The 25,546-nt window shown below is 40.8% G+C and overlaps 1 protein-coding gene across 1 annotated transcript in view; it reads right to left on the reverse strand.

Annotated features, from left to right (window-relative positions):
* STXBP5L (syntaxin binding protein 5 like) overlaps positions 1-25,546 on the reverse strand; it is a 418,796-nt gene that overhangs the window by 383,499 nt on the left and 9,751 nt on the right. The window contains exon 2 of the mRNA XM_029912782.1: positions 6,835-6,932. Within this exon, the coding sequence (XP_029768642.1) occupies positions 6,835-6,932 (98 nt within the window). The remainder of the gene's footprint in view (positions 1-6,834; positions 6,933-25,546) is intronic.

The following is a 25,546-nucleotide window of genomic DNA, read 5'->3' on the forward strand; positions in this document are numbered from 1 at the left end:
CTTGTATATTTTTTCATCCTTGTATATTGACAATTTCATTTCAAAGTGATTTTAAAAAAGAAAGAAACAATAAATTGATGAGTTTCACTCCAATGCCTGTATTGGTACACTGCTTGGGTGATTGAAACACAATTGAAGTGTGCACCAATCGCCTACTAATGTTCAGCCTGTCACCTTATTGCTGAAAATGAACCATCCTACTCAACAGATCTGTTCCCTGTGAGCATTCAGAGACGTAGCTCCTAACTTCAGTGTCACAAATACACTATTATGTGTTTTATTCATGGTAGCAAATAGAGCTAAGAGAGAATGAGCTTGATCTCTCGCTTTCCTCTTTCTTGCCTTGAGCAGGGGGTTGGACTAAATGACCTCCTGAGGTCTCTTCCAACCCTAATCTTCTATGATTCTTGTGCATCAACAGAATTGTTTACTAAGGCCAGGACCCACAAAGGGACTTTGACATTGCAATGTTGAGCTTTGCAACATACCTAACTTTCATGCACCTAGAAAATCTCTGGAACAACACTGCAATCTACAAAGCCTGAATTAGGTGCCTTGGCTCCCTAGTCAATGAATGTGGAGACAGAGGCACCTAAGAATGTGATCCACAAGAGCCAGCATGCTAATCATTGGAGCAAGGAGACTGGATCCTGGGTCTCCCATCTCCCTGGTGGTTTCCCTAACCACCAGATTATATAATCTAAAATAGAGAAGGCACTATTTGTTCTCCTCTATACAGTGCTCACTATTCCTCCATACTATTGGAGGTACAGTAGATGATAATTACTTATATAGAGCCTTATTTTTTTCAAAAGAGCTGTACAAACAGTCCCAATTAACCCTCACATTAATTAATCCTGTAGGACAAGTATTAATATCCCCATTTTACAAGTGGAGAATACAAGACGGTCAAGGTCAGACAGCAAATAATTGTCAAACAAAGACTTAAACCCAAATCTTTCATCTGAGGTCTAACCCACTATCTTTCACTGTCACTCAGCTACTTTATTCAACCTTTCTTTGTATCAGTTTTCCCATTTGTATAACAGGCCTCACAATGCTTTGCAGTTATATCATACTTCTTATCTGTAGCTCTCAAAATGCTTTACACAGATGGGTAAGTATTAATATCCTTATTTTGCACACTGTATAACTAAGCACAGAAATTTAAATCAATGTGTGAGATAGGCACCACAGTCTAGGGAAGCACACACAAAAAATGTCACTTGAAAAGATATGGGCATTTTAAAATAGGTGGCTAGAAAGACAATTATTTTGCTAACGTAACTACAATGATTGCTATTAAGTCTCCATTATGATAACAAATATTTTGGTCTTTCTGGAAGTATAGAATTAAGAAAAGATATGATTAAGAAACATATTTTTGAACTTTGATAAGAAACCAAGCCATTCTGTACTTTTTCAGATTGGAGTATGGACCTAAAGTTATTGTCCCTAATTTTCCTTTCATTTAATCCATATTTGCACAAAGGTCTCTCCATCTTCAGTAGATGGGCCCATCAGATCCAGTTCTTCTGTTTTCTCCTGCCTACTCATCCAGTTCTCCATCTTGCCTTGCCCACTACTCTTGTTCCCTTGCGGCTCCTCCTGCCAGAAACCACTGGTTTTCATTCCCAACCCTTTTGTTCCTGAAAGATATTCTGGAATTAATGAGCTAGACTCCATATGAACAAATTTAAATGATTAATACTTACCTTGTGTTTTATGACATTGTTATCATTAACTTTGGTATCACTAAGGACATAAGGAACTACTTATTCTTGTCAATTCTACCACACTATTGTTCTGCCTCTTGTCCCAATATTTCCTATGGAAAATGGACAGAAAAATTCACCTCCTCCATATGTATGTCTAATTTCTATCTAGGTCCCTAATTTAATATCACAGAGAAATCATGAACTGTAGCATCTTGTTCTAGCTTGTGTCAGTGTTTTTGGATCTACCTTTAAGAGTTTAGGGCCACAGAATAGTTTCTTTGCTGGAAAGAAAAGAAATATTGCCACCACATGATTTGCATTGGTCAAAGGCAGATTCATTCCATAACCCCTGTAAGCATTTTGGAGAGTAACTCTGTCTTCCTATGTGTTTGTGTTGTCTAACACAACAGGATCCTGATCTTAATTGGGTCTTCTGGGAGATACCACAATATAAATAATCAATAATCCAGTCTAGTCGGAGGCTGGTATTGAATTAATTTCCTTCATGATGGCCAAATTGTCCTTCTTGTACCATCACCAGGACTGTTCAATGGCACCAACAGCAGAAACTACAAAAGCAACAGCAAGGTATATTGAAGTAGTTCCTCCATTCTATTATTATCTAACACAAATCAGTTTCAGGACACTATGTGCTGATCCACTAGAAGCACTTTACGCAGAAGACTGTAAGATAGAAAGTCATTAAAACCTGCACTGTTTTTTGATATTTTAAAAGTCTCTCTATTATAAATTCAATTTTTAGGAGGGTAACAATAAATCAGTTTTTAAAATGTTGAAGTTAGCATAACAGGTCTTAGCCCAGAAACAAATGATTGTAATAAATTTGGCTTAAAATGACTAACCATGTGCACATTGTAAGAGAGAAAATGAACATGCTTTTTAAAAAATTCAGATGCTCTAGTACTCCTCTAGTATTCCCATAATTTAAAAATGGCATTAATTTAATACATCTGTCCTCACATTCAATAGCTGTCAGAGGAATATTAGGCACATTCATGTCAGAGGAATATTAGGAATATTCAAACACTAGGGTATTTTAACAAGAGATTTAGAAATGAACAACAGTATATTATTCTCTCTCTCTAATTACACATAGGTAGAGAAACTTGAGTGATGCTATTGATTGATTCAGATATTAGAATTATTATTAAATTTTCCATAAACGGAGGGGACTCTAAGCTAGCAGATTGGTCTGGAAAGGTATAGAAAGAAGTGCCACTTCAGCAGCATTGTTCCCCTCCTTACTTTGAAAGCCCCTCCACAGATAATTGCGGGGTTGAGTAGGGGCACAGCTCTTCTCCACAAAATCTTCCCCTCCTGTGATAGAGGATATCCAGGCTTAATTTAATGCTACTTGAAAACAGAGGCATAGCCATGGGTGGGGCTAGGTGAGCTGCAGCCCACCCACTTAGCATCCAGGCCCACCCAAATCTGAGCAGAGGGGTAGTGCTGCCTCAGTGGCCAGGAGCATCACTCAGGCACCTGAAATACAGGAAGAGTGCGGGCAGGGCTGGAGCCATCCGAATCCACAGGCTGGGAAGGAGGGAGTTGAACCAGGTGTGGGGGGGTGCCTTGTGGGGGCAGGTATAGGTGGGGCCAGCGCTGGGGCCGGAACGAAGCCAGTCCGGGCGCCTAGGCACATGACTGGGCTGGGCATGAGCAGGGCGCTAGAGACAGAGGCAGCAGTGCAGGTCACACAGACACAGAGGCACCAGCAGGACAGAGGGATGCGGCTGGCCAGGCGGACGGATACTGAGCCGGAGTTGAGAGGGGTGGGCAGAACTCTAGCTTGTGCACACCGGGCAGCCTCATCTTCTGGTGCCTGCTGAGTGGTAAGGGCCGGCTAGAGGGAGTGGGGGGGACACAGGCCCCCCGATCCCTCCTGCCCCCCTCCCCAGGGCCCCAGATCCCTCCTGAACCCCCCCAATCCCTCCTGCACCCCACTCCCATCCCTGTACCACCAGCTCCAGGCTCTGCTATGCCCCCCAGTTCTGCTGCCTCACCCATGTCCTGCCCCTTCCCCCCAACTCTGGCCCTTGGCCTTTGCCCTCCCCCATCCAGCCCCCCCACCCCAGTTTTCCCTCCCCTCTCTGGATAAACTCTCTTTCTTCCCAAGATGGCGAGGCTCAGGAAACCTGTTTACGCTGGAGGGTAGGGATAGGATACAGAGGGACCTAGACAAATTAGAGGATTGGGCCAAAAGAAACCTGATGAGATTCAACAAGGACAAGTGCAAAGTCCTGCACTTAGGACGGAAGAATCCCATGCACTGCTACAGACTAGGGACCGAATGGCTAGGTAGCAGTTCTGCAGAAAATGACCTAGGGGTTACAGTGGACGAGAAGCTGGATATGAGTCAACAGTGTGCCCTTGTTGCCAAGAAGGCTAACGGCATTTTGGGCTGTATAAGTTGGGGCATTGCCAGCAGATCGAGGGATGTGATCATTCCCCTCTATTCGGCATTGGTGAGGCCTCATCTGGAGTACTGTGTCCAGTTTTGGGCCCCATACTACAAGAAGGATGTGGAAAAATTGGAAAGAGTCCAGCTGAGGGCAACAAAAATGATTAGGGGGCTGGAGCACATGACTTATGAGAAGAGGCTGAGGGAACTGGGATTGTTTAGTCTGCAGAAGAGAAGAATGAGGAGGGATTTGATAGCTGCTTTCAACTACCTGAAAGGGGGTTCCAAAGAGGATGGATCTAGTTCTGGTTCTCAGTGGTACCAGATGACAGAACAAGGAGTACTGGTCTCAAGTTGCAGTGTGGGAGGTTTAGGTTGGATATTAGGAAAAACTTTTTCACTAGGAGGGTGGTGAAGCACTGGAATGGGTTACCTAGGGGGGTGGTAGAATCTCCTTCCTTAGAGGTTTTTAAGGTCAGCCTTGGCAAAGCCCTGGGTGGGATGATTTAGTTGGGAATTGGTCCTGCTTTGAGCAGGGGGTTGGATTAGATGACCTCCTGAGGTCCCTTCCAACCCTGATATTCTATGATTCCCTGGCTGGGTACCCTGCGGGGGGAGGGCGGAGTGGGCAGGGAGATGTAGCCTTTGGACTCTGCTCAACTGAAGAGGGAGATCATTGCCTATTATCCCCCATCTGTGCCTTAAGGAATGTGGGGAATTTCAGCCCGAAGGAGGGGGCCTTTTTTTAGCCCAGCAGCTACCCACACTGGAGCATGAGGGTGGGGTCCTTGCTCCATGTGCATTATCAGCTTGGCAGGTGAAGCCATTTCTGGGGGCACCAGGGCTAGGAAGAGGGTGTGGTGTTGGGGGAGACGCTGAGCTGGCAGTCTGCCCGCCCACACAAATTTCCACTCCTAGCTACACCACTGCTTGAAAGAAGCATTAACTTGGGCTCTGCACCTGCACTTTCCTTAGAGCAGGAATTTTATGTAGCCATAGGGTGCCTGGCCAATAGCAGCATAGCTCCTACAAGAGCCTGGCTGCTGGGGTGGGGGGAAGAGGAGGGCAAAGGGCTCAGTGGTCTGAGGCGACAGTGTGAATGAAACTTCCAGAGGTAAAGCTCTAGTCCCCTTCCATAGCAGAGTACAATTTGACCATTTGAGCTGTGGTCTGTCAGAAGTACAGAACATGCAGAGATTTTCCATGCCAGAAACGTATGTGTTCAATGGGATATATTCTATCTACCTCACTGAGGTAAATAAAGTTATATTAAGAGCAGAATCACCAACAGCACAGACTTTGTGGTATAACTGGTTTAGTGTCCTTGTGGAAGGCTTATATTGGAAAAACATCAAGACCTTTGAGGATAAAATTTATTGAGCACAAGAGCACTCTAAGATGTGAGGAATCAAAGTCCTGGTTGCTAAATGTGTTACGTGAGACACTGGCTGAGTTTCCAAATAAACGATTTTCACTTTATTTGCACCTTGCCTCTGCTGTCACTAGACTCGTAGGCACCATGGTGATGGGGAGAGTAGAAGAATCTGTATAGAGTAAACTGACCATACTTCATAAAATATCTTTCAGTTTTAAACCTGGGATTTATAGGGGTATATAATGTGCACAAGTATTGAGAAGCTTAAAACTGAAATTCTCTTGGGTTGTAGTTAAGCTTATGTGTTAGAGTTCATAGGACCAGGGCACTCATGTTCTCACTTATTGCCAATTATTTACAGCAGAAGTGCTGAACCTGTAAACTGAGGTTACAAAAAAAAAACAAAAAACCTTCTATTAAATACATCAAACCCATAACATTTTAACTCTCCTGCACTATTTTTCTTGTCTCTCCTTTATTGACATGTATCCCAGTTTGGTGGAACTATTTGGGCCTTGAGAAATTGAGAAATGTGTTCAAAGGAACATCCTGTAATTCAGAACTTTGAAATGTACTTTTTAGATTCTCAAAAATCAGACCATGTTTGAATTTTCATTTCTTTTGTATTGAATTTTTCCCTATGTTGACAGGTTAACTAATTTTATCTATCGGTAGTGCAACATTTCTACCACACTCATCAATATGTTATCTGAACATTTTGCAAAATTAAATTTATATTAAAAAGAGACCTCCAGTTCTTTCTCTTTCCCTCCCAGTGAGGCTCATGGTCATCCTAATCTTTTGTAAAAATGAGTTCCAAAAGTATCCTAGGCTCAAGACTGAGAGTTGAGGAGTTATGCATATTAAATTATAAACATCAAAACGTCAAGGCAAAATATTATTGTAACAATGCCCAATTTTATAAATGGATATTCACTTTTGAAGAAACTCATGAAGAATGAAAATATCTAAAAGAATTTCCTCCATATGTATTCTTGTTTGGAACCTAACCTACTGTTTTTTAATCCCTTCACTTTCACATACGGAGCATAAAAATTAACTATGTATTTGCCAGTGTTATTCATAAGCCAGTAATTCATGCGTGAAATGTCATCCTTAGTCACATTAATAAGCCAATATAAATTCCAGAAAACTACAACTTTTTTCAGATAATTTTTCCAGTCTAAACAGTAAAGTAAAACATATCAGAATTTAATGTTATAAAATGTATCTTACCTGAGTGTTTGTGGAATGAAGCTGATTCATGTCACTACAGTATCAAAAGTAAAACTGTAAAGACTTTGAATAAGAAAGGATACATTCGTATGGCTCCTGTTCTTGTCCCCACAGCCAGAATTTTCTGAACTGGGTCAAAAGCTAAGGCAGTGGGCAAATAAGGAAAACCATGGCGAACCGTCTGAAATAGAGCAAACAAACACAATTAATGTACAGGACCTGTAGCATTAAATTCACCATACATATTACATATCAACTGCATATAAGTAGAATCTACAAATTGATCAAAACTATACTATTCATAATACATTTTATCAAAAACCTGTTTTGAAGGATATGCTATTTAGAACCATACCATTTATTTTCCATCAAAGCTATTTTAAGTTACGTATTTTACCCAGTAATATCATTGGATTTTATATATATTTATAGTAACAAAGGAAATGTCAAAATATGTATGAATGAAAACTGGTACATGTTGTTCATTTGCTGTATAGATATTCTTTCACACTATCAAAGACAGCCCTAGATGCCAACTGATGACATTACATGAAATGGTGCCTCAAAACTGCCTCAAACAGGAGCAACAGAAAGGAAATGGAATTAGAACAGGAGTTCTCAAAGTAGGGGTCTACTTCAGTTTTCAGGAGGGACACAATCCTCCTCCTTTTCTTATCCTTTAATTAAAATATATTATGTTTCTAGTCCTAATAGTTGCAGAGATAAACTTGAAAAAGTGAACTGAGCATAAACTGGTGAGTAATGCATGCCTGAATCTGCAGACACGCTGAAACAATAGCAACATAGCCCTTAAACTGGAGATTGTGAACATGTTTTAGGAGGAGGTGAGGAATCTGCCCTTCTGATGTTGCCAAGTGGGAGAAATGCCCCAGCTAGATTACAGTATGGAAAAAAGAGTCCTGTAGGGGAAATGTTGAGAATTACTGCACAAAAACAAAAACAAAATGTTTAATAAATTATAGCAAATTAACTACTCCTGCCATAGGGCTTCTGAAGAACATTGGCCCTCATTACTGCTTAGTCCCCAAATTGCAAAAATCTAACCTATGTTGATGAGAGATATGCTGCTGCCATAATCATGATTACAAAGATGTACAATAGTAACTAATTATTGTCGGTGATGTAGAAATTTAACAAAGACTTCAATCACTCTGGTTCCAGACTCTCTTTGGTTGGGAGGGCCGCTTTGCCACGTCTATGGCAGCATTACTTCAAAACAAACAGCGTGGTTTTCAGTATCCCAGCCCGAGCTGGAATATTGGGCAATACAAATCCACAGCTGTCATCAAACTTTCAAGGACCACCAAGATTTTGAACTGGGGCAATATTCTCTACTGTCTCTGCTCTTTGGTACCCACCCCCCACCCCCATTGCCTATTTCACGGACTTTCTTGATAACCGGGATTTCTGTGTTCTTGTGAATTCATTTCCTTCACCGTGAGAAGAAAGCATGATCCTGCACTGGCTTATTTTTGCTGTTAATAATTAAAAGTTCTCTTCTGAAGAAGATAATATATTTTTCATTTCCAGCAATTCCAGTACCAATAACATTTTCTTGTAGGGTTTTCCTGGCTAGAGTTTCCCTTGGATCTGGAGGCCTGGAAGGTCAAGGATTTTATAAAACCTGTTCTGCATTTGTGTCCATATTTTTAGCATTTTCTTTTTATTCCCAGTGTTTTTATGGTGTAAAAAGTCTGACTTTTCATTCATAAATAACCCTCAAAAGACATGTGGAGGGATGTTTGTGTATTTACATATGTATGAGTAAGGTTGACAATGTAATCAACAGTCCCTGTCTATGCTGTATTCTGATAGTTCAGAAATCAAAAGAACATCCTAGCATTTAAATGAATTGTAAACACAGGATATTCTTGGTATTCACCTCTCTTTGAAATATACTATGAATGGTGGAGGCACAAGCAAATTGACTTATGTTATTTCTGTAGCTAAGTACACCTCTACCCCGATATAACGCGACCCAATATAACACGAATTCTGATATAACACGGTAAAGCAGCGCTCCAGAGGGGTGGGGCTGCGTGCTCCGGCGGATCAAAGCAAGTTCAATATAACGCGGTTTCACCTATAACGCAGTAAGATTTTTTGGCTCCCGAGGACAGCGTTATATCGAGGTAGAGGTGTACCGGTGATGGACCTCCTTCAAAGTCATCCTAATTACCTTTTGTTCCCAGAGAAACTCTCAACTTGCCAAAGAGGACATGAAATTGTATAAAAGAACCTTGGATCCTGATTCTGTCATCTCAGATCTGCTTAAGCTTCATCAGGGGAAGTTTGAGTCGCAAGACTGAGGTCCCAGTTATGCTGGTATGCCCTGAATATGATATTTGGACATTGGACTATAATCTACTAACTGAATTCTAAAGGAACTCTTTGCAACTGTAAAGCTCACCGTCTCTGCTATGAATCTAAACCTCAATGAACTGAACTCATGTCTGTATGTATATTGATCTTTTTAACCATTTCCTCTCTCTTTTGTTTTTTTAATAAATTTTAGTTTAGTTAATAAGAATTGGCTGTAGCATGTATTTGGGTATGATCTGGAATAGTCAATAACCTGGGAGGTAATGTGTCCGATCCTTTTGTATTGGCAGAACTTTTTCTTTTATATGATGAAATAAGATTTTCAGAAATCATCATAATTAACTTAGGTACCTAGATGGAGGCCTCAGGTTGGATCACTTTAAGGGAACTGTGTTGTTTGGACTTCTGAGTAAGCAGTAAGGTAATAAAAACGCTGTTGTATGCTGGCTTGGTAAATCTAAGTATTGAAATATCCACCAGCTTTATGGGGATTGTCTGCCCCATTCTTTGCAGTTCACCCTAATTGAGTGACCATAGCTGGCCCCCACTGGAACCCTGGTCACAAACAGTATTTTCTGTAGAGGTCAACATGGATTTTTTTACATTAAGTTGAAGACTCAATTCCAGGAACAGAGAAAAAGCCCTCTGAGTAGCTGACAGCATTCTTTCATAAGACTGACCCATGAACAGCCAATCATTGAGATACAGGAATACTAAAATCGTCTCTCAATGAAGGTAAGTGGCCACCACTGTTAGAACCTTTGAAAACACTCTTGGAGCTGAGGTGAGTCAAAAGGGGAGAACTCAGTATTGAAATGATCATGGTCTGTAACAAATGTTTGTTTTATTTTCTGTGAGATGGGTGTATCACTATATGGCAATATGCATCTTGTAGGTTGAGGGACAAAAACAAATCCCTTGAATTTAGTGAAGAAATTATAGCTGCCAGAGTCATCATCACGAACTTCTGAGACTTTTTACAAAATTAGTTTAGTAGTCTTAAAACTAAAATCAGCCTCCACCTTCCATTTTTCTTTGGCATGAGAAAGTAGCTCGATTAGAAGCCCTTTCCCTCATGTTGAGCAGAGACAGACTATCATTCCTAAACAAAGAAGGGAGTTTATTGCCTGTCTCAGGAAGACCTCGTGAGAGGGGTCCCCGTAGGCAACGGGTATAATAGGCCAGGGGAGGCTCAGCCTCCCTTGGCACTGCCGTGGCCGCCAGACCCCTGGTTGCAGGGTTTTGGGGGGTAGTTTTTATTTAGTATGCCTGTAGTGTGAGAAACTGCTACATGTAAGAATTTGCTACTGTAGCAGTTACTCATATGGAAGGAATTGTAAAAAAACTGCTATCTGATGTAGCAAATTCCTACAGATAGCAATTTCTTGAACAACTCCAGGCGGGGGGGGGGGGGGGGGGACACTGTCTTGGGCTCCAGCCACTGACAGAGTCAGAGATCTAACCAACCAAATTAATGAGGCCATGTGAAAACCAGTAATATGGAATCCAGAATCCTGTCTGATTTTCTTAAGAACTCTTGCGGAGGTAAGAATGGGAAGTAGTACAAGAGCATGTTAACTTATAGAGGCAGAAGAATGTCGGCTGGTGCTGCACTCTACCCCATACTTTGGGCTGTGCCTAACGGGCACAGTGGAGCCCTGTAGCAGGGTGCTGGTGCAAAAGCACCTAATTAGTCCCTGCCCAGTCAGCTCCAATCAGGGGAAACAGATTGGGGCAGATGGAAAAGGCCTGATGCCAGCCTGAGGATTGGCAACACCTGCGGGCCTGACAAGTCAAGGGCTATAAAGGTTGGGAGGGAGCCAGAAGGCTGTAGGGCAGCCAGGGAGAAGTCAGTCAGGGAGGGAACTGGAGGCCTCCTAGTTGAAGGCTGACTCTGCCGGTAAAGGAGCTGGCTAATCCTGTAAAGCTTGTATATAGACAGACACTGGTGGTGGGATAACCTTAAGTAAATAAAGACACAGGTGTTGCACAACCCTGAAGCCTCTCTGAGCCTTATTGGGGGAGCAAGTGGGCCCCAGGAAGATGGCCAGGTCGTGGACCCTGTTACAAGCCCTAAACTACTGATACTAGAATAAGAAAATACCAACAAAACTAGAAATCATGTACATGATTAAACTATCTAAATAGCATACAGCGGGGTCACAAAGGGAATCCTAAAATAGCAGCCTGTGCTCTGTGGATTGTAGGCATTACTTATTCTTGCCATGAAAGAAGGAGCCAAAAAGGGTGACAGAGAAGGCAGTGAGGAGATGGGGCTTCTCACCACATAATCCCACCTTCTGTCGCCTTTTTTGGCATCTTGATCCCTGGAGGCAGAAGAATGGAGCAGTACCTGTGCTCCTCAGATCACATCTAGTGTATACCAAATATATACAATGTTTCTTCTAAACAAAACAAACCAAGTTGAGGATACAACTTTAGACAAAATCCTTCTTCAGCATTTTGAATTCCTTTTTCAAAGGCAATGAGTTGGAATAAACTTTACCCCACCAATATGCATGTACATCTAATTAATATTCTTTATGCAAATAAATTATCTAGACTTACGTAGGAAAAAGATTAATTGGGTCTGCCAGCGTTTCACTCAGAAAACTGAAACATTACCAAAACTGTATAGAACACAACACAGTCATTTCAGTTCAATTAAGCTACACAGGAGATGTAATCAGATTCTTTTGTAGCTGTAGCAACAAAATCCCACTAGAATTTAGTGTGCATGCAACAATATAATTATTTATACAGTGATGATAGCTTCTAATAACTCTTGTCCTATGGTAAGATATATTAGCTTGTAAAGCTATTTCCTTTCAAAGTATTTTTGATCTTCCATAAATAACTCCAGAAAATACAGACTTAAAATTGTAAAGGGTTTCCATGAAGTAACACAGTATATGCTCAGAAACTGTCCATGTGTAATCTGTCTAATAATGTAAAATTTATAGAAGCCTGGAGTTCTGTTAATATTTTCTAGATAAAACATTTTGGGGGTAAAATTTGAAAGCAGGACTGATTTATTCAGGTGTGTAATAATTTGAGAAAATACTTTTGGGGGTGGGGGGGTTCAAAATGGATAATGATGCCCAGGGTTACGAGTCAGGATGGTAGATTCTATTTCCAGTGTGACACCAACATGCTTTGTGTCCTTACATAAGTCACTTACACTCTTTGAACCCAGTTTAGCAAAGTATTTAAGCACATGCTTAAATCCATCCCTATCCAACACACTTAAGCCCCATGCTTAACTTTAAGCACATGCTAAATCCTATTGATGTGAACAGGCCTTAAGCAATTACCTAAAAATAAGCCTATTCTTAAGTACTTTGCTGAACAGGGATGAATTTATGAATTAGGGCCTTTGTGCTTCAGGGATGCTCTTACCAAGCTTTGTAAGAAATGTATAAATATCAAGTATTATTACTTTTATTGATGTTGAATGCAGAGGTGAAAGAGGGCTTTAAAACAGTACATTGCTATATGTGGTGGAGCCAAGCACAGCCATGCTCTCCTTCCTTGATGTGTCTTTGTGCCTGGACCTGCCCCGTTGAGTTCTCTACTCACTGCCCACAAGAGGTGGAGAGAGGGAGCAAATCAATATTGGGCTTCCATCCCAAGACAAAGGAGACACAAGACAATGCTGAGAACACACCAGGCTTCCTCTTGAGACAACACCTAGGAGACAAGTAACGAAATGATCTGAGGTTTTTTTATGCTTCCCAGTTTCTTGTCGAAACTGAAACATTTGACATTTAAAAAAAAAATGGGTTTTGCCCCTTCCCCACTTTTCCTTTATTCCGGTCTGCCACAGAATGCACCAGAATGAACTATGTTTACGTTTTCGTTCCTTTTCCCATTCTGTAACTGCACCCATCGACTTTAACCAAGCATATCTGTAATCTTTAGATCAACCAAAGACCTTGTTAAAGTTGATGGATGCACTAAGCACCCTTCATTTCGGCGTAAATTGCTCCTTCCATTTAATGCCCCTGTCAAGGCTGCTTCCCCACTTTGAACTTTAGGGTACAAATGTGGGGGCCTGCATGAAAACTTCTAAGCTTAACTACCAGCTTAGATCTGGTCCGCTGCCACCATTCCCAAAGCTAATTCCCTTCCCTGGGAAGCCTTGAGAAACCTTTCACCAATTCCCTGGTGAATACAGATCCAAACCCCTTGGATCTTAAAAACAAGGAGAAATTAACCATCCCCCCTCCTTCCTTCCACCAACTCCTGGTGAATACAGTTCCAACCCCCTTGGATCTTAAAAACAAGGAGAAATTAACCATCCCCCTCCTTTCTCCCACCAACTCCTGGTGAATACAGATCCAACCCCTTTGGATCTAAAAACAAGGAAAAATCAATCAGGTTCTTAAAAAGAAGGCTTTTAATTAAAGAAAAAGGTAAAAATCATCTCTGTAAAATCAGTATGGAAAATAGCTTTACAGGGTAATCAAACTTAAAGAGCTCAGAGGACCCCCCTCTAGTCTCAGGTTCAAAGTACAGCAAACAAAGATAAACACTATAGTAAAAGGTACATTTACAGGTTGAGAAAACAAAGGAAAACTAACATGCCTTGCCTGGCTGTTTACTTACAAGTTTGAAATATGAGAGACTTGTTTAGAAAGATGTGAAGAACCTGGATTGATGTCTGGTCCCTCTCAGTCCCAAGAGCGAACAACCCCCAGAACAAAGAGCACAAACAAAAGCCTTCCCCCCCCAAGATTTGAAAGTATCTTGTCCCCTTATTGGTCCTTTGGGTCAGGTGTCAGCCAGGTTACCCGAGCTTCTTAACCCTTTACAGGTAAAAGGATTTTGGAGTCTCTGGCCAGGAGGGATTTTATAGTACTGTACACTGGAGAGCTGTTATCCTTCCCTTTATAGTTATGACAGCCCCTTTGTGTAGTGATAGCTGAAACAACAGAAGCCCGTGGCTCAAAGGCCATCATGGCAAGGCCTGAGCAGAAGCTAAGCCATACGGGCAGAGGAACACAAGGGCTGGGAATTGATTGGTGACAGCTGTATGTGTCTGTGTGTCAGAAAGGCAAAAAGCTATGAAAAAGCCAAGAGAAAGCCAGCAGTCAAAGCAGCAGACCCCCATCTTGTAATGTAACCTACACACTTGGCATACTCAATACTGAGCAGTCATAAGCATGACCCTGCCAGGGAGCAGAGACAGAGTTCTTTGTGGCACAAGACTTGCGGAAAAGGCAAGCTTACCTTGTGGTAGATTCTCCTTCACTTAAGTCTTTAAATCAAGACTAGATATCTTCCTAACAGATATATTATAGCTCAAAAATAAGTTTTAGGCTTGATGCAGGAATTTAATGCAGTGAGGCCTGATTTCTGCAGGAGATTAGACTAGATCTGATCTAGTCTAATCTAGCCTTAAAATCCATATATTTATGAAACTGAACATTAGAGCATACTGCAAAAGGTTAAGGTTTTGGTAATGGATTTATCAGTACTGTTTAATTGTATTTTTAGTGTATATCAAAGACAACTGAAACCATGGATAACCAGACTTTTTTTAATGTTCATAAAGATATAAATAAATAACATTGACACATATTAGTTGTGTATAGTACACCTCTACCTCGATATAACGCTGTCCTTGGGAGCCAAAAAATCTTACCGCATTATAGGTGAAACCGCGTTATATTGAACTTGCTTTGATCCACCGGAGTGCCCAGCCCCCGCCCCCCAGAGCACTGCTTTACCGCATTATATCCGAATTCGTGTTATATCGGGTCGCGTTATATCGAGGTAGAGGTGTATATCCTGTAAAAGTGTTTCAGATTCTATTTTTAACTATCTCAGTCATATGCTTCATATAAAGAATGAAACTAGACACCATTAACAAATATATTTGTAGTCACTATTATAATTCCTTCTGATGCCTAAGAAAAGTTATGCTTAGGTATTTATATTAGCTTCATTTTTGTTTTTGTTTAAAAGTAAAAACAGTATAAATCACATGCCCATATAATTTCTATGTTACCTAACACAGTCACCAAACTGTAACATCCTAAATGCATTCTGCTGAGCCAAGATGATTGCCATTGCATTTATCATCTTTCGGCACAATTCCCAGAAATGGTTCAGCTCTAGTTGTACTACGTGAATTTACAATATTATGTGCTCTAAACTCCATAGTTTTTCTACCTGAGAAAGCTAGTAAACTGTGGTTACTACTTTTAAATCTGTTAAGATTAATAGTTATTTGGCACTTAATGCAAATATACTGATCAGAATGCACTTCATTTAGAGTTGTTTTGAATTTTATATGAGCCTCAATAAGAACTAATTTGTAACTCATCTTTAATCTATGTACCATTAACATAAAGCCTTGATTATTTGGGGGTGGGAGAGAGATAAGCATCAAAATTATATGTACACTTATTAATTCTGTATTCTAATGAACTGTGGTCTTCCATTTTTAGTAAAATATTTCTTATTTTAAAAAATTATTAAAATAACTAATACAAATCCAGTTCAAATCAGTAAGTTTAAATAGCTGATTAAAAAACACAAGAGCAAATCTAGAATGTCTCAAGAAACATACAGTACTTTGGAAATGGACATTACCAGGTGCCAAATCATGCCTCTAGGAAGAAAACTGCATGTTCGTGTCAGGAGCTTTCAGAAGGTATCCCTCCATCATGGAGTTTTCCTCCACATTTGTCTTTTGGGGGCAAGGACCCTGAACCAGCAGATCTCCAGAGATCTCAGGAATCTGCTACAGGACAAAGCCAAACTATACAGAACCTGTGTCTATATGTTGCTGCATTCTGGCCCTTTGAAGCTTTCCCCCACGCTCCCTGTTGGCATGGTTGACAGGGGCTGCTTCCTGATGGCTGCTGCCCCTGTAATTCCTTTCAATGGAGTTTCCACATTGCAAAGGAGAGTCCATTCAGGAATTAATATAGCCACAGTCTGTATTAACTTCTAAGCTGATTATTTGTGTAGTTGAAAGAGGGACAACATGATTTTCACCCCTGGCCCTTCATCCCCTTCTGCCTGCTCACTCAGGGTATGTCTATACTGCAACTAGGCACTCATGGCTGCCACCGGTGCCAGCCGACTCCGGTTTGTGAGACTGTTTCATTGCAGTGTAGACTTCTGGGCTCAGGCTGGAGCCCAAGCTCTGAGACCCTCCCACCTCACAGATCCCAGGACCAGGAACCTTTGCAGGGTCTAGGTGAAGGGACGGTACAATGCCACAAACTCAGCTAACCCTAATCTTTATATGGACAGGAAGATATTGGCTCACATAGGGTCCCCTCCCCATACAGATCAATGAAGCACAATATTGCCTGTTTTCTACTTTTTCCAAAACATGTCACTTACTGTTTTTAATGCAATAAAATCCTTTTCTACTTTTAAAAGTGACCAAAAACTGCAATTGTGAGGCTCTATGCTTAATGTCACCCTGATTTCCATATCAAATGTGCTCATTTTACAGGTAAAAAGATTTTTTTTTTACCTGTAAAAAAGCTGGGTTCTTTCCTTCTCATGCATCATCACTAGTAATAAAAACTCTGCAAGGCAAAATTAAGCTGTTAATAACACTGTCTTCAAAGGGCTTGAACAGGTGTAACTGTGAGGAATTTAGTAAACAATTCCGTTGATGATGCACTAAAGTAGTGGTTTTCAAACTTTTTCATTTGCGGACCCCTACAAAATTTCAAATGGAGGTGTGGATCTCTTTGGAAATCTTAGATATAGTCTGCGGACCCCCAGGTTGAACACTGCTGCTGTCTTTAAGAAACAGAACCCAGCTAACTCTCGCTTAGTTCTATTGACTCTGACTCTGCAGGGCTAACAGGAGTAGAATTCAGGGGGAAATTATTTTAGTCACTGAAATCAGAAGATCTGACTCTGGTATACCCTGGGAGCAGATCTGTTGAGGGAAAGGTGTCATGATATTTACATAGCCACTTTTCAGCGTATAACCACACTTTAAGCTTTTTTCTCTTCTGAATTCTTATTCAATTAAAAAAAACTGCATTGTAAAAGGTTATTCAACGAAACACTAAAGAATAGTGAGAAACTTCTGTTCTTGACTGAAAAACAAAACTAGACTTTAAACTGAGACTTTTACCATTTTGATTTCATAAATATCAATTATGAAACATTGTCAATTATGTTTACGTAAAGAATTCACAAGTATGTTATTAGCATTTGAATTAACAAATGAGCTTGTATCATACAATTAATTTTTTTGTATTATGTACATGCAGAGCCCTTTTTCCTTGGAAACAAGCACCTTAACATGTGCTACATCACTTTCATATAACTATATAAACAAATGTTTTTGATACAATTCAGTAATAATCCTACTTCAAAAAAATAAAAGAAATAACATTACAAAAATTCATATCAAGCTGATCTTTTTTTCTAGTAAGTCATTTTCATTTGACTGTTTCCAAAAAGTCTATTTACAGTATATTTGGCTCATCAACAAATTTTTATTACTAACACACTGTACTTCTACAAGGCATTAAATAAATTCTGAATTCACCCCCTCATATTATTTTGGCCCTTGAAAGGGGTGGTGATATAAATTACTTCACTGAAAGATGTAGTTTTATTTTAAAAAACCAAACACCTAAAACCAGTCACGACAGTAAAGGAAAAATCCTACAATCCTTACTCAAGAATCTTCTCTATAAGAGAAAAATTCATATAAGACCAAGAAACTCCAGGAGTCTGATTCTCTGTCCTTCCTCAGGATAGTCATTTTCACCTATGCAAACTGAGAGCAGAACACTACCAATTCAAATTGGTCATATTTTACCCCCAGTTTGCAGCAATACAAATGCTCACACTATGTGTAAGGCAGTGAAGAATAAGGCTTTAGGAATTTCAGACAGTAATTTCCTACACACTATTCTTTCAGATATGGTAGGGTTTTTCACATACAGAATGGGTTGGAGACTCAGACCTCCAAATCCACAGATGCGCCAAGATGCTCAAAGAAATTCTATTGATCCTGAACCTCTGCATTATTCCCTGGGCTTTCCCTGTGCCAGTTAAGCTCCATCTAAATCTGTGCCACCATGGGCAGCCTCCCAATAACGACACCAAAGTTGCCACATTCACCACCCATCTGGGTTTCAGTGTAAGCAGGGTAACCCATGAAAGATAATTTTTGCTGGGCAAGTATTACCCTCTATGGAGATTTTCAAGGACACAAGGTCATGGAGAGTGATCATCCCTTCCCACCTTTCCTCTACTCCCAACCAACAGAGCACCATTCCAATGTACTTACAGAGGAACTTCCAACGGGGCTGGAATAGGAAGGAGTATGCCACAGAGCAACTGTTTCCCTTCTATGAACATTTCACCACATATTCCCATTAGTGCCAGTGAAACTGGAGAAAAGCACTGGGGCCCAGATCCACTAAGATACTTAGACACCAAAGTCCCAGACTTAGTTATCTAAGTTCCGGTTTTAGGCAACACTACAATCCACAAAAACCCAGCTAGGCTGCCACCTAACCCTGTATGTGCCTTTATTTTTCCTGGACAAGTTCCCTAGATGCTTAAGTTTCTGCCTCTGGGGGCGCACGCTGCGTCCAGATGCCGATCTGTCAAGGTGTTACGCAAACTGGAGGAGCGCCTATCACTAATAGGGCCCAAGCGTGTAGGCGGCCTCTAAGCATGTCTACTGGATTGGGCCTCATTCAAAAATCTGGCCAGCGGTGGTACACACCTTATAACTTTTAGCCCAGGGGTTAGCGCACTCACCTGAGATGTGGGAGACCCAGGTTCAATCTTCCCCACCGCCAGAGGGGGAGAAAGGATTTGAACAGCAGTTTCCCACACCTCCCAGGAGAGTGCTCTAACTGCTGGATTATGAGATATTCTGATATAGGTCTCCCTCCGTCTCTCCTCAGCATTTCCACTGTGTATAAATAATCATTGGAGTAGGGGAACTGGACCCTTAGTTTCCCACCTCGCAGGTGGGTGCCCTAAACTAAGACTATATAATCATTCATTCTCTCTCCCACACCCCACATTACTATTTCTTGTCCTCATACACCCACCAAATTATGTGTGGAGTGAGGAAGGACAAACAGGATAGCCTGGATAATTACAGGCCTGTCAGTCTGACATCAATCCTGGGCAAGATAACAGAATGGCTGATAAAGAATGATTAATAAAGAATTAAAGGACGGTAATATAATTAATGTCAATCAACATGGGTTTATGGAAAATAGATCCTGTCAAACTAACTTGATATTTTTTTGATGAGAGAAGATAAAGTTTGCTGATGTAATGTACTTAGCCTTCTGTTATGCATTTGACTTCGTACTGAATGACATTTTGATTAAAAACTGGAAAGATAAAATTGACATGTCATATATTAAATGGATTAAAAAATGGCTAACTGATAGATCTCAAAATGTAATTGTAAATGGGGAATCCTCAAACGGATGTGTTTCTAGCAGGATCTTGTAGAGAATAGTTTTTTGCCCTGTGCTATTTAACATTTTTATCAATGACTTGGAAGAAAACAAGCCTAGCTCAGGCTTGGTGAATTGCAGCTTTGTTCCAATGATTTTGTAAGTGCCTAAAAGTTAGACGTTGCAATGTTCAGCGTTGCAGTGCCTGCAGTTGTGGTTCTGGGCCTGGGTCCTCACTCCTTATGTAAAAATCCTACTGGGAAAAATTCAGACCTTGTGTAACCAGGCACAACTCTATTGCCTTCATTGGGGCTAGATTTGGCCCATTATCTCAAAATGGGGACTGTTTATTTGGCCCTAAGTCAAAGCAGTTCAAGTAGTAGTTCATATTGATTTGTGTTGTTGTTGCAGCACTAACCACGATAATCTAAAAACAGAAGCTACATTGTGTTCAGAGCAACATTTGTGCAATGGAGAGCTAGTCTGCAGATATTTACCAGAACTGTAAAATATTCAACATTCCTGTAAGTCTTAACAGGAAACATTCCTGTCTCTTCTTCACCACCACTCAGAACACCAAAAATAAGGTGATGGAAGTTTATTAACTAGAAGTAAAACAAGTCTAGCTTCATTGCAGTTATAATTTTCAATACATAGCATCAGCTATAGTTTACGCTGCTTAAGTCTTTCCATTTTTAAAGGGTCTTTTTTCAATTGCTTACAACTTTCCAAAATTTTCATATTTGGGAATGAAATTTTCCAGAGCTGATCTTTGCCCAAAGGTAGGTGTTTTGATTGCTGGGGGGAGGTTTAAAATATTTCAATTGAAATAGTTCATCCATTTTTGTGTATGAAGATACTTGAGAAAGAACTTTTGCTATTATACTAGAACCTTGATTTTATGAATATCCATCTTATGAATGACCAACTATTTTGCCCCCCCCCCCCAAAAAAATCATATAAAATCAAAGTCAATGCAAAATAAGTCAACATCCCTTAATGTCCCAATGCACTGGAAATCATTCTGTAGTGGTTTGAGGGACAAGAAGAAAGTGGTGTAGTGCACCATACTGCGACTTATACACTGTACCTACTGTAATTTTGAGATGTTCTATTTTATTAACTTTTCTATTTTACGAACTCCTCAATCTAGTTCATAAAATAGGGGTTCTATTGTTTTAAAATGTTTTTGCAACCTTTTTTGAAAAGTTCTAGCACCACAGCCGGAAGGCTCTAAAATGAAATTTGACAGAGAGATAATCTATAGGTTGGGTTTGTGCTTATCAGTGTTCCAGTGAAATTTTGTTATGGAATATATTTTACAGTCCTTACTCACAACGAATAGTACCTTACTCCACAAACAGCTCTATTGATTGCAATGTGGTTACTCACAGAGTACTATTCTACACGAACACTATCAGTTGAATTTAGCTCTGTACAATTAAATCAGCTCCCAACTTTCTACTAGCACTGCCACTGCATGTAATTTGAGTGCAATTTTATGATCTTCAATGGTGGATATGGAATTTCATTTACATAATGTTTGATAATGCCTCATCACACGCAAGATGAATAGTGAATGGAACATGGCCTTTCTATGGCTTCTTTATACCACTACTTTATAGCACTGCAAAGCAGCTGGAAAGCCAGTGGATCCAGCACCCTGCATTCCCATAATGGTTCCTAAGGCACAACTCAGTCCCAACCCTTGGTACAGGAAGCATGTCCAGGAGAGAGGTTGTGTAGCTGGGACAATCCTGTGCGTTAGCAGTCCCTGACTACCAAAACAGCCATAGGAGCCATTGGTAACTAGTACAAAGTTGAGCAGCCCTGAGGCTGCTCTACTTTATGCAGGGACGGAACTGGTGCTCTGAAAGTTCCAGGATTAGGGAAGTTCATAAAAGTGACTTACTGTCACCTTTGTGCTCTTCACCTTCACGTTGCTTCAGACACAACTCCAGGATCTAGGTCAAAGAGCACACATTTTGTGCAGGACATAGCATTTTACTGCTATATATAAAAGAGTTTCACATAATAAAATTTCTTTGTTTTTATAAACACTCTTTTACAAATTCCTAGGAAATTTCATACAAAAAATAAGAGAGCATTAAGGGTGGAAAGTGATGCACCCAAAAGTCAAGAAAAGCCAAGATTAAGTTTGCTCACACAATCTTAACTCTAGCTCTAACCCTTTTGCATGTGCATTATGATACAGTCTTTAAGGCTGATTCTCCACTGTCTCTCCACTTGTATAGTCATTTACATCCATGCAAAGTAAGTATAAAATGCTACCAAATCAGAATGAAAATGTTTTACCCTCATGTTGCAATCCCACTACAGATGTAATGACATAACGTGCAAGGTGCCGGAGAATCAGATCTTTATGTACATGACCACATGCTATTATCCCTGCATTTACTCACCCTGTGTGCAGGCTAAACAGTATACAATATCTGAGGCAGGGATACATTAGTGAATGAAACAGGGGTCTTACGGATTTGTGCTTTATTTTTTACCCGTTTCTATTTACAATTACCCCAGTGTAAATCTGGAGTAAAACCAAATTTACACAGGTCTTTACTGAAAGTATATTTAGTCCCTCCATGTACAGGACAGATGGCATGTGGTGAATGAGGAAAACATCAGAGGACCTGCAACTCATTTAGCATGCAGTCTGCATGATGTACAGTGAATGAGGCAGAGGATTTCTCACTGAATAAGGAGCATAAAAATAAATATTGAACAGCTGACTCATTCCCAGTGCACCATCCAACCTGTATACAAAGGGCCAGATCCTCGGTGCAAATCCGATCTACATCAGTTGAGGATCTGGTCCTAAATCAGGCAGATATCCTGAGAAAATAATAATACATGATCATATATTAAAGACTAGATTGTAGTGCATACAAGCAAGGGGACAGAGGTGTCAGGTTCCAGACTTTTGGGTGCTTCAATTTGCAACATTAATGTTCTTTTATTGTAGTTTTTTTGTATGAAATGTAAGCAATCCATTTTAATTGTTTAAGCCATAATCCTGCAAACAGATGTGCTAGGGTGGACATTTGCATCTGCACAACATTCCAGTGAAATCAGTGTGGCTACTTTTAAGAACAGGGGTCTGTGCTAGTACATCCACTAGCAGCCAGAATCAGAGTCTTAAATGTTAAAGGTCAAATTTTGCATTGACTTACTCCTTGTGCAATCCTGTTGACTTCAGAGCTATACAAAGTGTATGTAATCACAAAATTTGTCCCTAACTGCAGGCACCAAACATCTCCCACTTGCATTACCAATCTTTTATCATTCACAAACCTTGCTAGCGAGCAGGCCTATTAAACCATGGACAAAACCATCCAGGGATAGCATCACATTCAATTTAAAGAGCTAAGTATTATCAACCATCTGTACTTGACAACATTGTTATCTCCTCCCCCAGATACACACTACTTACACTTCAAATCATACAACCCTCTATGCTCTTCTCTCACTCCCAGCAAGCATCTTATATAAGCTGTGACAAGTTAACAAATCCATGTAAACAGCTTTTTTAAACACAGACATGTAGGGCTGGAAGAGCCCTTGGGAGGTCACCTAGTCCTGCCTCAGCATTGGGGGCTGGAAATCTCTATTACAGAAAAAAAATGCACAATGTATTTGCACGATCTTGGGTACGTCACTTCACCTCTCTCATTTCTCATTTTCTCCATCTGTAAAATGAAGATCCGCCTTTGTAAAGCACTTAGAGATCAAATTTATAGGTCCCTTCTTGAGGAAAAATACTATATTGCTAGGTATTATTGTTTTGTAAAATATTTTTATAACTCCAATGCCCTTTTCCCACATCAGATGTCATAAAAGTAGCAGGTACAATAGAATCTTTTCAGTCAACGGACTGCATTTACTGCATACATGCCAATAACCCCACTGGGTCAGGATAGTCATGAAAGTTGACCTCTGTGCTGCATCCCCCTCACCGTCTCTAGTAGCGACTGCCTCTCTTCTCTCCTGTTTCCTTTACTGTTCTCCAACAGTGTCCACAGGCAGGTGATACCAGGGCAGCACTTCAGTTCCTCTCACCCCACGGTAAGAGGGAAAGAGGACACTAACCCCAGACCTGCACCATCATTGCAAAATGCTCCTGTAAAACAAGTTCACACCTGAAAGTTTCTCCTTCAACAAATGCTAAAGAATAATATTCTACTACAGAGAATCCTACACAAAAACACTTTCAAAATGGCTGATATGTTCCATTATGCCCTCAGGTGGCTATTTTGAGAAGAGCATGTCCTAGTGTACTCAGTGGGACTGAGGATACATCTACACAGCCCAGGGCAGTGATTTTCAGAGCCTGGGTCAACAGACTTGGGCCCGCAGGGCTCACACTACCACACTAAAAATATCTATGTAGATATTGTGGCTTGGGCTGGAGCTAGGGCTCAAAAGCTTAGGGAGGGAGGTGGGCTTCAGAGCCTGGGCTCCAGCCCAAGCCGCAATATCTACACAGCTATTTTTAGCACAGTAGCATGAACTACTGTCCGTCAATCCGGGCTCTAAGGGTACGTTCACACTACCCGCCGGATCAGCGGGTAGCGATCTATCTATCGGGGATCAATTTATCGCATCTTGTCTAGACGCAATAAATCGATCCCCAAACACGCTCCCTGTCGACTCCGGAATTCCACCAGAGCGAGCAGCGGAAGCGGAGTTGACGGGGGAGCCGCGGCCGTCGATCCTGCGCCGTGAGGACGGGAGGTAAGTCGATCTAAGATACATCGACTTCAGCTATGCTATTCTCGTAGCTGAAGTTGCGTATCTTGGATCGAGCCCTCCCCCCCTCCCCGTAGACCAGCCCATACACTCACCGCCATGGGCTGCTGCCTCCTGTTCCCTTTATGTTCCTCTCCAGGGGCTGACAGCATAGGGTGCCACCACCTTCATGGGGACAGGTTGGCCTCTCTTTCATTGGGAGCAATGGGAGGTGGTGGCCTTTTGGAAAGAGGGAATCAGCATAGGACCTCAGTCTCTTACAAACAATAGGAGATAGCAATTTTGTGTGTTTCTCTCTCGGGAAGTTCTTATGAACCAGATAAATTTTAGTTATGAAATATAATGGCAAAAATGATCATCTTAAATTCTCCTTTTCAAAAGCTATATGTTACACCAGTTCTAATGAAAAGAGAGGGAAGGCGAGAGGGGGAAACTCCGTGTGTGCGTACGTGCACACACACGTGAAGGAGAACATAGGGGTCCCGGGGAAAGGGGGAAATTGGAGTATGTGTGTGCACGCAAGGGATGTGGAGAAAGTGGGGGAGAGGAAATTTGGAATGTGTGTGCAAGGAAAGAATCTTGAGTGTACACTCTGGCTCAACAAAGCAACTGCAAACCCTGTTTACCTAGCTAGTATACTTTGTGCTGCTCCAGAATGGCAGAAAACAGACTTTTATGGCTTATTTTGGCCACAAAAATTAAAATGATTTAAGGTTGACACTTCATATCTTCAAATCATTAGAAGTATCACATGGTAACATTCTCTTTGAGTTTCTTGTTTAGTGTTCATATATGAAATTTTTAATTAAAAATAAACAAGGAAATTCCCAGACAAAAACTACATTAAATTGGCGACAAGGCTGAGAGTACATATTAGTAATTTAGGGTTAAATACTTTGCAGGGATGTTGTCCAAGAACCAAACATTATAAACCTTGGAAATTAAGAGTTAAGCTTACACTTGAAAGAAATCCAGACATGTTACAGTATGTAAATGCACAGTTAAGGACACTGATCTACCTTATCTCTGCCCTGCAATGGACCCCTTAAGGGAGGGAAACAAATCTAGTGTGTCTTTAAAAATCAGTTTAATCTAATCTAGCATCACAAACACTAAAATGTCTTAATCACAATCATATAGTTATTACACAGTGTCACTACAGGACAGTGTCATTCAGCCAATGACAACATAGCCCCTGCTGAAACCACAGAATGGAGACTACCAGGATAGGGCATAGGGGAAGTTGTCCTTGCAGGATGGC

This window comes from Terrapene carolina, unplaced genomic scaffold (assembly GCF_002925995.2).
Source record: "Terrapene carolina triunguis isolate 2854851 unplaced genomic scaffold, T_m_triunguis-2.0 Scaffold242, whole genome shotgun sequence".
NCBI lineage: Eukaryota > Metazoa > Chordata > Testudines > Emydidae > Terrapene > Terrapene triunguis.